This window comes from Gallus gallus, chromosome 2 (assembly GCF_016699485.2).
Source record: "Gallus gallus isolate bGalGal1 chromosome 2, bGalGal1.mat.broiler.GRCg7b, whole genome shotgun sequence".
In the NCBI taxonomy this organism is placed as follows: Eukaryota; Metazoa; Chordata; class Aves; order Galliformes; family Phasianidae; genus Gallus; species Gallus gallus.
In genome coordinates, this window is record NC_052533.1 from 55,600,521 (window position 1) to 55,616,254 (window position 15,734).

At 41.5% G+C, this 15,734-nt stretch overlaps 1 protein-coding gene and 1 long non-coding RNA gene across 4 annotated transcripts in view; one reads left to right on the forward strand and one right to left on the reverse strand.

The window, feature by feature from the left end:
- Positions 1–1,579: 1,579 nt before the first annotated feature.
- Positions 1,580–4,547, reverse strand: LOC112531752. The gene is made up of 2 exons (XR_003073688.3): positions 3,719–4,547; positions 1,580–2,673 (listed from the first exon to the last, which is right to left on the reverse strand). It is a non-coding gene; the product is annotated as an uncharacterized LOC112531752 (long non-coding RNA).
- A 94-nt stretch (positions 4,548–4,641) lies between these two features.
- Positions 4,642–15,734, forward strand: part of TGFBR1 (transforming growth factor beta receptor 1) — a 36,554-nt gene continuing 25,461 nt past the window's right edge. Inside the window, exons 1-4 of one of the 3 annotated variants that reach the window (XM_046917260.1) lie at positions 4,642–4,836; positions 11,472–11,513; positions 12,344–12,595; positions 13,167–13,409. In XM_046917260.1, the coding sequence (XP_046773216.1) occupies positions 12,454–12,595; positions 13,167–13,409 (385 nt within the window). In that variant the 5' untranslated portion in view covers positions 4,642–4,836; positions 11,472–11,513; positions 12,344–12,453. Of the gene's footprint in view, positions 4,837–5,143; positions 5,605–11,471; positions 11,514–12,343; positions 12,596–13,166; positions 13,410–15,734 lie in introns of those variants that run through there. The other 2 variants (NM_204246.2, XM_046917261.1) reach the window with 2 other exon arrangements.

The following is a 15,734-nucleotide window of genomic DNA, read 5'->3' on the forward strand; positions in this document are numbered from 1 at the left end:
TGTTCCTCCATAGAAAAGCTCAACACCTTTCAGAGTTGTCAGCTGCAGTGGTACAGCATGCTGCACATAAGGGTTCCACCTTTCATGTGCATCTGCTGCATCCTATTTTCCACAGCACCCAAATAAACACTGAAGACCAACTTCAATTTGTAGGTTTTTTGCTGAAGTAGCTTAGTAAGGAATTTAGAGAGGTCCAACAAGAAACAACTCCTCCTCTTTCCCTTACAAAGAAATGAACCGTCCTGTATGCTCTTGCAGTGTACTGTATCTTTTTCAAGCTCAGTGCACATAATAGACAGCACAAGCTGTGGGAATTTCTATGTGAGAAGTGAGTTCATCATCATACCTTAGCATTGATCAGGAGTAATATTATAATCTGTTCTCTTAATCTGGTCTCAGGACCAGAACTAGTGATGATTTCACAGAAAAGAAGGTGATAGCCCTGCCTGACCTTGGAAGAAGGACATGAGATCACAAGCAAATTCAATTCAAGCCAAGATGGTGACAATAATACTTCTTCAGGAATGGTGTTCTGTATCCTGCTCTTCAAAACAACAAGTGTATTCATAAGAACAGCACCAGTATACAACTGTGTTTCTCCACTGGTTGGTACTGCTACCACCTCACAGTAGTTTTGTTCAGCCTTCTTTGTCTCCAAACATTCACGAGGATACCTGCCGTGTTAATCATGTAAACCTCAGAAAAATAGTTCATTGATGTTTAGCTCTGCTGTAGTTAGGTAATTTAACTTTTCAGGCTACAAGGTCTTAACTGAAGCTAGTTCAATCTCTGAGGCTACATTTACATTAGAAAATTATCAGAGCCAGGGTACAAGCATTAGTACAAATGGCATTACTGATTACTGAATTATTCCCTGGCATAGTTCTGGCTCATGTCACTGGAATTGCGGTATGTAGTTGGGGACAATATGTTCCAATCATTACTTCTCTGGGAACACAAAGGTTTAATTACACTAACATGTACTTAACCATAGTGCCTGGCTTCAGGGCTAACTGGAGTTCTCACCCAAAAAAAAAAAGCCTGCAGTGGAAATATGGGACATACTTGTCTGATATTCATGGGACAAACAGCAATACCTCTTTATGCATTTTTGCCAGACTTAACATAAAACCCTCTTGCAAATAGCCATTTAGGTAATGTACACGTTCACATCTCATTCATATAAGAAACAAAGGGAGATCCTCTTAAAGCCATCTCATTTCCCTGTGCAGAGGCATTGCACCATCCTGTTATTCTCATCTCGTTTACCAGTGATAGGCACCTTGTCTGGGGCAAGGAGTGGCTATTCACATAGCTTTAAGTTTCAGATCTGTGAGAAATAAAGGGTCCTGTTATGGTCCTCCCATACAACTGCTAACTGGTACCAAGATGTACGACACTAACAAACAGGGCAACATATTTGCCCATGTCCTTTATTCCAGCACCTGCTGGACCAGGTAGCATGTTAACGTGTGTACCCACTGAATTTAATCATAGATCACTTCATAGAACAATTTTTGTACAATTTTCTATTATTTGTCCCTTTTCAGAACTAGTCATACTTTAATGTTCTATGTAGATCCTTAAGTGTTTTGCTTTTTTTTTTTTTTTTTTTTGCATTACAGAACCTTTCATATAACCTCAAGTATTTCACTTTCCACCTTAATAACTCTTGACAGAAATGAAACTAGTACTATCTCCCTGGGTGCTGTTTGTTTTGTGTAATGTGTCTAAATACCACATACTAGTAGAGACAAAAAAAAAATAATAATCCTGTGTTTAATTTGCAGATATTCCCTGTATAACAACCTGATTTACTCAATTCAGTAAGCAAGCATTCTTAAAAATAGGCTTAACAACTTTGGATGATCTAAACAGATCAATCCCAACAGAGCCATCCTGATAATTTAAATGTTCTCAAGCTTTCATCTGTGTTTTGCTTTTTTTTTTTCTAACTGTTCCATCTTGTACAGCAAAAACGTCCTACCTAGACCACCTTGATCGCACTAGAAGCAGTGATGCTCATACAAAGGAATCAGAACACAAAAATAATGTAGAAGGATAATTGAGTGCAGAAGTAATAGTGGAAGAAAGATGACAGAAGAACACAAGGATCAATTTAACAGGAAAAAAGGGGACTGGCCTTCATGGTCAGTGACCTTCCCACATGAACAAGATCTAATTCTCTACCAGAACTCTTCTAAGGCCAAGAGCCCCTTGTCAGGAAAAGGGGAGACTCTATATCCACAAATTAAATTTAGGTAGCTTTGTAGTTGCTGCTTCAGACCCGAGCTTACTTACTCTGGCTCTTCTGTCTGACATGGTACCCAAGGTTACAGCTGGTTAGCTAAGAATCAGGACAGAGTGTGACTTAACTGTAGGTATTTCATGGGTGTAGGTCTTTACACAGCGCATGTTATGAAAGAACAGTAAAGCCTGTTGAAAATAATTTGTGCTGGCAGTGTTCATCACTTGAAAGTGACATGAAACCATCTTGGTGAGCTGTCAGTGGCAAGTTACTGACTTAGCCAAACACTGCTCAGGATGCTAATTCATTGTTTCCCCTAAGACTGATCTGGGAGCCCTGAAAGAAATCCTTCACTTACTCATTGTTTCTTGTTCTCTGCTTTCCTTTAGAGAGATTTTCTGTCGTCCACCCATAATTCAGATGGCCTGTGGTAACAAAGCAAATAACAAAGCAAATAGTGGGTGCTTTTTTTTTTTCCAAGTACAATATAATTTCCTTAAGCAATAGTTTTACCATTTTATGATTTCAAAAGATGCCTCAGTATTTCTTACTGCTGCTAGCATATTACTAGGATTAATCCCATGCACATTTCTATATATGGATAACTAAGAACATGCTTGCCTGGTGATGTCAACTTCAGTAGCTCCTTACTACATGCATTTGTATTGAATCCAGATGTTCAGTCTAACATCTGTCACAAAGAATACTGTCACTGAAACAGTATTTGCGAGAGAAAAATTAACTAGGTTCTGTTTGTACATAACACTGATCACTGCTAGGAAAGAAAGTGAAAAAGACTGAATTAACAAATACTTAGTTCATTTGGAACCATTACATTATCAGAATTTTTATCCAGATGAAGTGTATTGCAGGAGAAACAAGACTTTTTACAATGGATGTGTTAGCAGAAAAACTGCAAACAGGCAGGAGAAAGCAGATTGCTGTGACATAGAATTGAGTGTAGTTCTGAAGAGTGTGTAAGCTTTTGTCCAGAACACTGAACTGGGAAGTCATCATCTGTCAGAGTAGTACATAAAGCTTGCAAAAATTTGTCAAAAACAGAGACTACAGGAAGCAAATCAAAAAGCACCTGTGACCTGTATTGGCTTGTCCTACGTTACACAGCAAGTAAGCCTAGCAACAAAAGTAGTATAAAAACTTATATTGAATTGTGAGACTTTGCATTGATTCAGGATCTGAACACAAAAGCCAGGTATAGGAGCCAGGGCACCGAGGAGGCAGGGAAATTGCCAGAGGGAGCTGGTAACCACCGAGACAGGGGTTATGTGATCAGAAGGGGGGGGCGAAGAGGGCCTGTCTTCTTTCCCACCACAGAAAAACTAATGAAGCTGGGGATAAAAGCAACGATCTCAGGCAGATCCTAGCTGCCACAGCTTTAAACTAGAATTTCGGTCAGCTTGTTGGATCATGCAAGTTCGCTTCTGACTCCCAAATAATTCCTGCACTTACACGGGGTGAGTGAACGGGCTGTGAAATAACAACGGAGCTGCACAACGGGACCAGTGCTGTTTTGTCTCCACAAAGAAACAACGTGTGCAGGCTCTACGCTATGACTCCGTCCTTCAGGAAGACCCATCCTTTCCTTCTGAATTGCTAACAGGCTGCAGAACTAGTAGCACAAACGCAAAGCTGTCTCGTAGGTATGCCAGGTGAGTGGACCGTCAAGTGTTTGACTGCTACGTCTGCACCCGTCTGAATAACGCTGGTCAGAGAAAAGCATCACGGCGAGAAAGCAGTAGGGCCTCTCCCAGTTCACGTCCCACCCGCAGTTTCCGAAGAGGAATCCCTCAGGTGCTGGGTTTTTTTGTTTGTTTGTTTGTTTGTTTTTTTCCACTCTCCTAATAACAACCCGAGAGCTGCTCAACTCCCACACACATCTCCTTCTGACGGAGTCAACGCCACCACGGCTCCTCCACTTCCCGCAAGCCACGGCCAGGAGCCCTCTCCACGGCGATGATTCCCGCTGAGCCGGGACAGCGCCTCAGCCGCACGCCCGGAGGCTTCCCAGCTGCTCCCTTTCAGAAAGGCGACGATTCCCGAGCAGGGAGCTGCTCGAGGCTCCGCGTGTGCGGAAAGCGGCTCAGCTCATCGCGCTGCGCCGTGCTGCCGATGGCGGCTCGCTTCCCGCCGGGAGTTCTCTCCGAAGGGCGGCCGAGAGAGCGAGCGACAGCGGCTCCCGGCTCCCACCCTGCTGGCCCCGCGGCGAGCAACTCAACCCGGCCGCGAACCTCAGGCCGCCGCGCTCAGCCGCCTGTTGTTGTTGGGGCACCCTGCAGCTGCCGCGAGGGCGGGGCGGACGGGGAGCGGGGCAGGGCGGCCAATCAGGCAGCGCCCCCGCAGCAGTTACGCTAGCGGCGTGAGGGGGGAGGCGCGAGTGCGTTGATGTTTCTCTCTCCGGCGGGAGGGGGGGAGGAGCGGCGAAGGGGGCGCGGGGAGGATTTCTCGCGCGGGAGTGCGCGCACTGGGTCTGCGGGTTCAGGACCGGACTATGGCGTTACGGGGCACTCGGCGGCTCCGGGCCCTGCTGCGCCTGCTGGTAGCCGCGGTCCTGCTGCCCAGGGCGGCCGGTAAGCGAGTGCGTGCGTGCGTGCCTACGGGGAACGGGGGGGAGGGGAAAGCGAGCGATCGGCGCCTGGGGCGGGGGGAGGAGAGTGGCGGCGGAGGCGGCAGCCTGCAGGTCCACGTCGGTTCCTTTCAACAACATGGCGGAGGGGCCGGCTAGGGCGGAGTCGCAGCCTTCCCCGGTGTCCGAGCCCTGCGGGGCCCGCGCCCTGCTCGTCCCTTTGTTGACCGAACGCGGTGTCGGATCCAAGGGAGGGGCGGCGGCGGCGGCGCGGGGCGGGTGCTGTGTCGCGAGGCGCCCGCCGCCGTTCTGCCTGGACCCGGCCCCTCAGGGGCTCCGCCGGCGGCTGCCCGCGGCGACTCGCCGTGCCGGCAGACCGCAGCCTGCTCCCGGCCGCTCCTTGGGGGCACGAGTCCCCCACGGAGACGCTGCGGTTCTGGGTTCTACGTGATGGAGCGCTCCTCGCGTCGGCGGCTTGAGCAGAGCAGCCCGGAGGAACCTTCCTCCGCAGAGGAGGTCTCGTCGGAAAACTTGTCTGCTGCCGCGGGTGCCGCCGTCGTCATCGGACGGGAAGCGCCGCTGCGATCTGAGGGTCCTGTCGGCGTCCTGAGGGCGCTGGTGGGCAGCGTGGCCAGTAGAGTCGGGGCACGAGCCCCAGGGCCGCAGCTTCGTGTCCGGCGGGGACGGGACCGCGTCGGTGTCCGCTGCGCTGCGTGACGCAGCGGTGTCTGCTCTCACGTCTGTGTTGCGCTGTGTAGGCAGCGAGCTTTCGGTACGGTCAGCGCTGTTTGCTTTTTGAGTATTAAAACCTGAGGAAAAGTAGTGTTCAGTGACTGTTGTGTGGTGAGACGGTTTTATTCCCTCGGCCTTTCTTCTGCCCCTGTGGTCTCTAGGGGGAGAGCTGTGCTGTGGCTGAGCTCGTGCACTAAACGGGAGTTGATATCAGAAAGGAAAGGGATGCGCTTTCTAAACGAAAACAGTGGAAGAACATATTTTGTTCCTTGGATAGCAGTTCTGTACGTATCCTAATGTGATGCACAACAACACCTGGCTCTAATTGGTTTAGGCTCCAGTTGACTCTGTGATTAGACGACGTTAACACATGCACAAAATGTGTGTTTTACAGTCAGTTCCTGAATTCTAACGAATCATATGATGAGTTGTATTTTGCTTTGGGTTTTAAAGAGGAAGGGAAGAAGCACCACGACTTCACTCAAGCTTAAAGACGTCTGGGGTTTCTGCATGCTGTTCACAACTCACTTTAAGGTGGTGCTTACACAGTAAAGCAAGTATTTCTTAAAGCAAAGCGGTTTGCTAAACTAAAACGCTGCATTGTCACTATTCGTACTAAAGAAGGTGGAGAATCTTCAGTATAGAAACAGTGAAGTAAGCTTGAGTTACCCATTGTTTTATTTTCTTGTGTACTTGAAAAGGTGCAGCAGGCTTCAGTAATTGGTAACTTTTGTGTGTAACGCATCCAGTCTAGATGAATGACATTTTAACTTGATTTGAGTTCTGAACGATTTGAGTTCTGAGCCGTTCTTTTCCATTTTAATGCTTCTAATCTGTCAGGAGTTCTCATTAATCACGTGAAAATAAGGTAATTTCCAAACAAAACCCGAAGATTAGAAGTGGCAGTGTTTGTTCTCTGTGTTTTGATTCTGTTGCTTAAAAAATCAAGAGGTAATGGGAAAAGATGTCAGTCCTATTCAAGGCAGTAGAAGCTCCAGTGCTCTTTATCCAGAGCTCATACGCAAGTCTTCTCCTGCTACTAAAGGGATAAATTTGTTTGCTCACCATGGTCTAAGTTGGCAAAGAAGCATGATATGAGAATGCTGAGTAACAGTAGGCAAATCATGTCTTACCTTGACATAAGGTGAGCGTTTTCTGATGCTTTTGTTTTGCAGTGTGCTGGTGTTGTTGTGCAGGTGAATACTTTCATATTGTCTACATGAAGATCAGACACGTAGTGAATCACAATGGGTAGTTGAGCTACTGTTCAGATAGCCCTAATCTGTAGGGCAGCCTGTGAGAACATGAATCAACTGTGTGAGCCAAAGTTGTCTATAATCTTTCAGAAATTCTGCAGCAGTTCTGCTGCAAACTTGCATTCACACAATTAGTCCTTAATGCAAATAAGAATACAAATCTGACTTGTACACTTAAGTATACTTAAAAGTACAAGTGAAAGTTTTCTTCTTTATAAAGTTAGTAAAACTAAAAGGTAAAGACAGGTTTAAATTGAAACTTCCTTTGATTTTTTTTTTTTCCTAAACTATGCTTATCTATGAAAGATAACCAAAACACTTTTTACACAATTTGCTGTAAGAGGGGATGAATGGATGAGTTGTTTTACAGCTATTACCGTTTTTCCCCTGCACTATAGAGAGCAGAATACTGCTTCATTGAAGCCGGGCTTTTTGCAAGGTTTTATTCTTACCTGCAAGTTACAGGTAGTGCCTCAGTGAAGTAGTTTGCTTGCTTGAGTGCATCACTGGTTGCCAAGAACTGTTGTTTTCTTTGAAAGCTTTGCTTAACAATGGCTGAAATTTATGTAAAAGCTGTCGTGATAACTTGATAACCAGTGCTGTCACCTTACAGCATTTAACTTGATTAGTGCCTTTGTGAGAATAATAGCTTTGCAGACGTCCTGAAGTATCGTGGTTGAAAAATGTCTTAGCTCTATTTCAGATATTGTACCTAAACAGTTTTGTATCTTCAGCTTGAGAGAGTTCAGAGATAAGTCAAATGTATTGTTTGAGGGAAGTGTATGAATGAGAGTGTAGGAATCTGACACCACCTGTCTGGGTTACATTTTCGCTTGAGGCAGACAAAATTTATTTGGAGAGGGGAAGAAGCTGCCAGTAAACACCACTACTCACTTGGTTGTCTCCCACAAGATCTTTTGTTGTCTGTGATATACCATAGCCTTGCTCCTTTCTCCACACAAGCGTTACAACTTATGGAACCACAGTGCTGATTCTTTTTTTTTTTCCTTCTGGTGGTACACTTTCTCTTCTTAGCATTTGCGTTGTTGTTGGTTTTACAAGATGTCACTTGTATTTTCTATGGACGAAGTTATGACAAAGGAATGATCTGGAGTTTCTTGTTCAGCATAATGCTGCTCTTGAGGCCTGAAGTCATGACTACTGAATTGACTTTCTGAAATTACTGTAAGAGATTTGAGAAAACTATTAATACCGTAGAACTGTTGATCACTGACATTGAAATGTGAGGTATTCTAAAAAGTAAAGGCACAAGTTTTATCTACTTCTTAATGCTTTGTTAGCATCGTTTGAAAGAGCATGTGAATTTCAACAAAAGTTCTTTGGTTGAAGGTGTGGGAATCAAATGTTGTTTCTGCATTAGATAGAATTAGATAAGATTTTTTTTTTTAATCTCATGGTTTCTGCTTGCCATAGTTCCTTTTGGGAATCTTTCTACTTTACCTGGGGAGGTCTCTGATAGTTTGCATCACTTATCCTCTAGATGAACCTTTCCCAGGAATGCGCGCTCAGTATGTAGGTGTATATATGTATATTTTGTCATACACACTGTAAAACTATCCTGCACGAGATTTATCAAACCAGAGAACAAGTCATGACATGCCCAAGGAAGCGCCTGAAGAGACATGGGGAAGGCCTGGCATTCCTCCCGCTCCCGGTGCTCTTTGAAGAAAATCACCATATCAATAGGACTGAGACATCTTGGAGACAACAGGATGGCTACTGACTGACACCAGATAACACACGAATTAACAAATGTAAACCTTTGATAAAATTGTGAACCTGGAGTACCCAGCCAATGGGGAAGCAGGGGAGGGGGATAGGCAAAGGGGGAAACAAGGTAGAAAATCTGTCATTGAGTCGTTTGGGGTGTTCCTGCTTGTGGGGCGCCCGCCATCGCAATCACGAATAAAATCTGCTTTTATCAGAGATACCATCCTGACAAAATTATTTGGCTATTTCCAAAAAAAGGTAATATGTGCTGAACTGTCCTGCAGAACTATTTCATCCAGACATGAACGAATAGTACACAGTGATTCATAGGCTTTTATGTAACTTGGAAAAAAAGACTTAATGTGATTTCGTTACTTTTGAGAACACAACACATACTTGAAAAAACTCTTCCAACTTAAGTATAGCCTATTCACTTCTCTTCTGGTCACGTTTTGTATATAGTATAAATAACGGAGCTGCTCCTGACAAGCTATGTAGTTTCTGTCTTATTTATGTTCCCAACTCATTGTATTTGCACTGTGGGCTTTGTGCTAATTGTTGCATCCACACACTGTTGCAAATAACTTTTACATAATAAAATTGCATATTGTTAATAACTGGCAAATGTATGGTAGTTGAGGTGGAGTCTTTCCGCCAGTATTCTGTTACGTTTTGTTGCTGTGCAACAGAGAGCAGTAGAGGGGCAGTCTGACAAAATGCATCTGATACGGAGGTCCAGTTGAAGCAGAGGTAATTGAATTCCTATGTGCTGATAAACATTGCATCCTTTGACGTTCATAGATGTTTACTGGGTGTTCATGGAGACCAAAAAATGGATGTGAGCACAGTGAGGCGGTGGGTGGTGCAATTCAGCAGTGGTGACAGTGAGTCACTTCTGCTGGTGCAGATTTTTACAAGTGTGGCACGCAGACTCTTGTTCATCATTTGTTGAAATGCGTAGCTAATGGTAGCGACTGTGTTGAAAAATAGAGCAAACTCTCACCTATGAAATGCTGTCAAATAGCATTATTGTGCTCTGTGTTGTAGTTTCCATGGAAATAAATAGGATGTACCACTTCTGGAGCAATCTACGTATGTGGATGTTTAAGTGGCAGTCTGACTAGATTGTTTTTGTTTTTAAGTGCTTTTGTCAGGGGGAAAAAAAAATGAATACTTGAAGATGAGGCAAAAACTTCTCTCCAAGATGATAGCAGGGTGAATTCATTTTTTTTCCTAGAGATTGAAAGTACAGGTGAAAACACTTGCCTTCAATTAAATCATTCTGATAAGCCAGTCACTGGCAAGTCTTTCTTGTCCCATTAGTGTTAAATCTCATCTACAGGGTGTTAGGAGGTTGTGGATTCTCCTCTGGAGGGGCCTGCTGTGCAGGGGGGCTGGACTCAATGTTCTCTGGAGGTCTCTTCAAACCCTTCAATTCTGTGATTCATGCATCCATACACATGTTCTTTGAGTACAGATAACTGGAAGAAGGTGAGATGTGGGCATGGATACTGCAGTTCTTTTCTCTACACTTAACATAGATTGTTGCTAATGATACCTAATTTGGTTTTCCTGTTAGTGTAAAAAAAAAAAAAAAAATCCACTATTATACAGTTAAGTTGTAAGGCATTAAGAATTTTAAACGGCTAAAGAAGGAAGGTGGCTGACACTTCTTTTTGGTTTTGTTTTTGTTTCCCCTAAGAATATGTCCACAATAGACCAGTAAAAGCCATATTCCCAGAAGCTTGCCTGTTCCTCGTTAGGTGTTATTTTCCCCTTTTAAAAAAGGGAATGGGTAGTGTAGCTTCAGTACAACGTAAGGACTTACTTGTGTAGGAAACCATTTAGTTTTTGTGGGCAGTATGCTTGTCTTGGTAACAGACTAACAGATAATGGGGTCAAACTAGGACAGAGGTATAAATTGTTGAATAAAATTGCACTGGGAACTGTAACAAAGGAAAGGTGGGTAAGCCACTTATTAAACCTTTATTTAGTATGAGTGGGATTAGTGTATCTTTTAAAGTTGTGTATGATCAGGGAGATGAGTAAACATAATGTCTGTTTTTTCACTTCATGTAACTTATCCTTTGTACCATGACATGTAAATAAACAAGTCACTGAAAGTCTGTTACTGTAGGCATTCAGATGCACCTGCAGTTATGATGATCCAGGAGGACTGCTTAATTAGAAAAAGTGTTGGATGAAGCAAGTCAGATAAAGGCCTGCAAGTTTTTGGTTCTTTGTTTTTAAAGTTATGTTCTGGAAACTTCATGGAAAAGAAGGAAATACTAATCTGTGAACGTTGTAGAAATCAGTGGATTTAAAAATAATTTGCTGAAGTGTAGTTCAAGTTCAAGTTATCCTGTTGTTGTGCCTTTGGTAAATGTTTTGTAGTTGAACTCTGAGCAGTAAGAATTTCCTTATTTCTTTGAGGATGGAAAGGATTGCATCTTGGTTTGGTTGAAAATCATGCAGTCAGAAGATGTCAGAGAAGGGGTACAACTTAGAGTCAAGAATTTGAGAAAGAATGTACTTTTGAGATCAGATTGTCTTTTCATATCATCTTTTAGCTGGTCAGTGTTGTCCAAGAATAGGGAAAGATGGAAAATCCAGGACAGTTGGGGCAGTGGTTATTTTAAACTCAGTGAAGAAACCAGTGTTTCAGTGAAAAAACGAGTATGGTGTTTCAGGGCATCTTCTGCTCTACTCCCCTTAATATCCATTCGGTGTGAGATTTTGTACCCTTTAAAAAGACTTGTTTATGGTTCGTTGCATTTTTTGAGTTGGTCGTTGATTATATGGTATTTGTCCAAGTCTTTGCATTTTGGTCTTTACGTGCAGTCACAGTTTCTGTACTAGCTGTAGTTGAGAAGTAAGTTTTTTTCATTTCTACAATAGCATATTCTCACTTCTGTTTCAGGGCCATCATGCAGCTTTTCCTCTACTCAGATGAACAAGTAGGGTCAGTGTATTGATATCTTTATTTTTGTTGCACTGTTTTCTGGCTTTGGCACTGTATAAATGGGAAGGAGTGGAGAAAAGTTTGTAGTAACGGAATTCCCAGGAAATTTTTCAATTTGAAGAATGAAACCAGATCTTTACGTCTTCCTGTATGTGATTAGTCTGCTGTATTGTCCCTGCCCTCAAATTACTAGTTCAGCTGATAGCTGTAGTAAACCTGAGTATATTAAGGCATTGTTTTCTTGCATTTTCACAAGAAAAAAAGTCTTAAGTCACATTCTGCTTGTGTGAAAGGATGTGTTCCTAGGTAGTTTGGGGGTTGTTTAGGATTTGGGCTTTGTTGTTCATTTTAATGAGGATTAAGCATTTATATGTCCTTTCCTCAGCAAAAAAATAAAGCTATAATGTAAAGTGTAAAGTATTAATCTACTTAGTTAGCCAGCAGTGTCCTATTTTTTGATTACTAAAACTGTGCCCTTGGCTATTAGAACAAAAACAAAAGGCATTGTTTGTATTGGTTTTGGAAAAGAGCACTTACGCTGTTATCTTCAGAAGATAGTGTTATAAGATATACCTAACTTTAGAATGGGAAACTAACAGGATTTCTCTACCTGGAGAAACATCTTGCATGGCAGAGTACCTCCATAGTTGTCAAAGTCATCTCTCCTTATACAGTTTTTCATATGCGTATCTCCTGATTCTGTTGTCCCACTAAAAGACCTTGTAACATTTTCCTTCAGAGTTAAGTTTCTTCTGTAGTTGGAGTTGCTTTGTGATTCAGAATGGGTGCCAAGGCTAACGTTTGTTTGTTTGTTTGTTTCCTCAATACAGCATTACAATGTTACTGCCATCTATGCACAAAGGACAACTTTACCTGTGTGACAGATGGGCTTTGTTTTACCTCTGTAACACGGACTGCAGATAGAGTCATACGCAATAGCATGTGTATAGCAGAAATTGATCTGATTCCTCGAGACAGGCCATTTATTTGTGCACCATCCTTCAGAGATGGAGTTACTACTTTGCCTCATTGCTGTGACAGAGACCACTGCAATAAAATAGAACTTCCAATTCCAACACCAGGTAATAGTTTTTGATGTATTTGTTTTCTAATCTATTTTTAACAATGGAAAATTCTGAAAGAATTCTAGTTTTGAAGTTGCTGATGAACTTGAGGGTCTGAACTATACCTTAGATTCTGCATATAAAATTTCGAGAGTTTTGGAATAAGACATTTCTATTCTGGGTAGGAACGGTAGGGCTAGTTTCACAGCTTCTGTGCAAGGTAAATATAAACTGAATATGCAAGACGATCAGGCACTGGAACAGGCTCACTCACAGTGCAGTAGTCTCAACACCAAGCAAGCTGAAATTCACTAAGTGTTTGGACAATGCTTTCACATGTAGGGTTTCAATTTTGGGTGGTCATGTGTAGGAGCCGTGAGTTGGGCTTGAAGATCCTTGTGGATCCCTTCCAATTCTGGGTATTCTTTGAAATAGTTACTTTTGTCTCCTGTAATACTTTTTTTGTGCAATAACTTTTTGAAGAATGGTTCTTAAGAAATGTAATTCAAATACCATTAAGTAAATAAACTTCATGTATTTCATGATGTTACATAGAAGGAAATGGTAAAACTGTCTTGTTCACCATCAGGTCCTACTCCAGGAAGACCAGCTTCTAGTCTAGGACCTGTGGAACTGGCAGCTGTTATTGCTGGACCTGTCTGCTTTGTCTGCATTTCATTGATGCTGATTCTGTATCTTTGTCATAACCGTACTGTAATTCATCATCGTGTGCCAAGTGAAGAAGATCCTTCATTGGATCGTCCCTTTATATCTGAAGGAACTACTTTGAAGGATTTAATTTATGATATGACAACTTCAGGCTCTGGATCAGGTAATGTCATACTTGTTGTAATAATTTGTTAAAATGTTTTGTAAAAGCTTTGCAATCTTTATTTTTTTAAAAAAAAAGTCAAATGTACTTAAACTTACAAGTAACTGGAAAAGGTATTAGAAAATATGCTGCTGTTCCTATAGATTCATCTGGTATCAGAACTGATTCCAATACAAAGAAATAAGTGAAATAAAATCATGCTGACTTACTGATACTGTTTTTCCTCAATCCAATATGGAATAGGAATATCGTACATTCTGTTGTAGAAAAAAAAATATTTACAACTGTTAGTAAGGGTCCAATCATATACATTTTGTTCTGCGCAACATTGTTAAATTCCAATCTCCTGTGTTACTGAAATAATTTGTGGAATTATTTCTTCCAGCTTTACACTAAAAAGTTCATACAGCTATTAGTATATGACAAATATTGAGTTCTATGTGCGAGTTAATATTTTAACTAGTTCTCCCCTCAGAAAAGATGTCAGTTACAAATAACTGCATACTGTGTCCAAAGAACTTCTATTCCTTGACTTCATAATTCATTTGTGGGTTTTTTGTTGTTGTTTTTTCTTTAATTCTGACTTCAGTAGGTATTGCTCTGGGAGGATGAGGTAGTACTCTTGTTTACTGCATGCAGTTTTTGCTATAGTCTGACATAGTTTCCCATAGGATTATATTGGTCTGTCATATATGGCTTAGTAAGCATTGATATGGGATGATACATCACACAAATCAATGGCACAGGTTAATTCATCTCTGGTCCGTGGGAAGTTACGTACATCCTGTGGGAGTGAGGTATCACATATATGGCAACTTCTCATCAGCTTTCTACTATATAGAAGTCTTCCTTCTACTAGTAGATGTATGTGCTGAAACGTATGCACTTTCACGGTGCTGTTTTCTGCCAGTAAATCTTTGTATTTGATTATCAGTGTCTGAATCCTTCAGTTCCACAGAAGTAGGAAAAAAATATAATAGAAACAAACTAAAAACCTGGTTTGTAGTTCTTTCCTAATGACAGTAGCTGGTAAAACTGTTCAGAGTCCACTGCTCTGTCAAATAAATATAAAATCAACATAATTCACTGCGCATGTTCAGAACATAGATGAAAATGTGACCAAAGGCTACTTATTTTAATTGTGGTTATTGTAACTGTGTAAAAAATTAAGTTTCAGTTGAGAGTTTTTTGAGTATTCAAATGTGACTTGGTCATGACAGAGTAGGTTGATTTCAGAAGAGAGCTGGAGCTGTAGCAGTTCAGGTGTATATCAGTTTTCTTATTTACTAACAAATACTAAATTCAAGTAATGGAAGTGATTAATAAAACTTCTAATATATTGGGGTACAATTTGATAAATGCAGTTTCTGAACTTGGTCTTCCAGTTATGTTCGTTCTTGTAGGAGTGTACAGAAGGGTTTTAATAAAGAATGAGAATCTGAGACTCACATTTCGTGAAATGCAAAAAACTGTGACATAATTACATGATCGTTGTGACTGGGCTGTAGTTAGTCTTCATAGTAGCTTATACGATGTAGTGTTTTGGCTTTGTGATTAAAACCAGCATTGATAATACACTATGTCTGTTTCTGAGCAGAGCTTAAGAAGTGCAGCCCTTATCTGTTTACCAGGGTTAAGCCACAACAAATTGTGCTGTTAAAAAGCTACAGATACAGAATTTTTCTAAAGAAAATAAAAAAGAAATTGTCATTTTGAAGTTAGAGAGCATCTGTATGTACTATGTGTAAGTCATCTTTGGCAATGTACTAGTTCCTACCACTTCAGTAAGCCTAGGAGACGAAGCCTTTAAGGTATTCCTTTAAAACAAATACATTTAACAACAATTTCCAAGTACTGTCTGATTGGCAGTTTTTTCTAACTTCTGTAGATAATGACAGTATTTTATCTACTTTTCTACATGGCCACTTTCCCACACAACTTTAGATTGAAAATCACATTTATGATTATGTTAATTCAGACTTGATTGCTTATGGACTTTTCCGTTTGTTATTGGCAATATCCCATCATTTGTCTTCTGGCTTGTCTCCCTTTGGTGATTCTGAGCTTTTTCTTCATGTTTGAAGATGTTCTCTGGAAGTACACATTCAAAATACGCTTTTTAAAAACTGGGAGTCCCAGTTAGAATAAACTTACAGGATTCTTACTCCTGAGCAGATGGTTGATTCCTTCCTGATTTGCAAATGTTGGGTGGGTTGGTTTTTTTTTTTGCTTTTTTTTGGGGGGGGGGGGGGTGATTTCTGGGGGAGTGGGGAATAGGGGGTTGGTTTTGTTTTCCTGGGGTTTTTTTTTTTTTTTTTTTGAGGG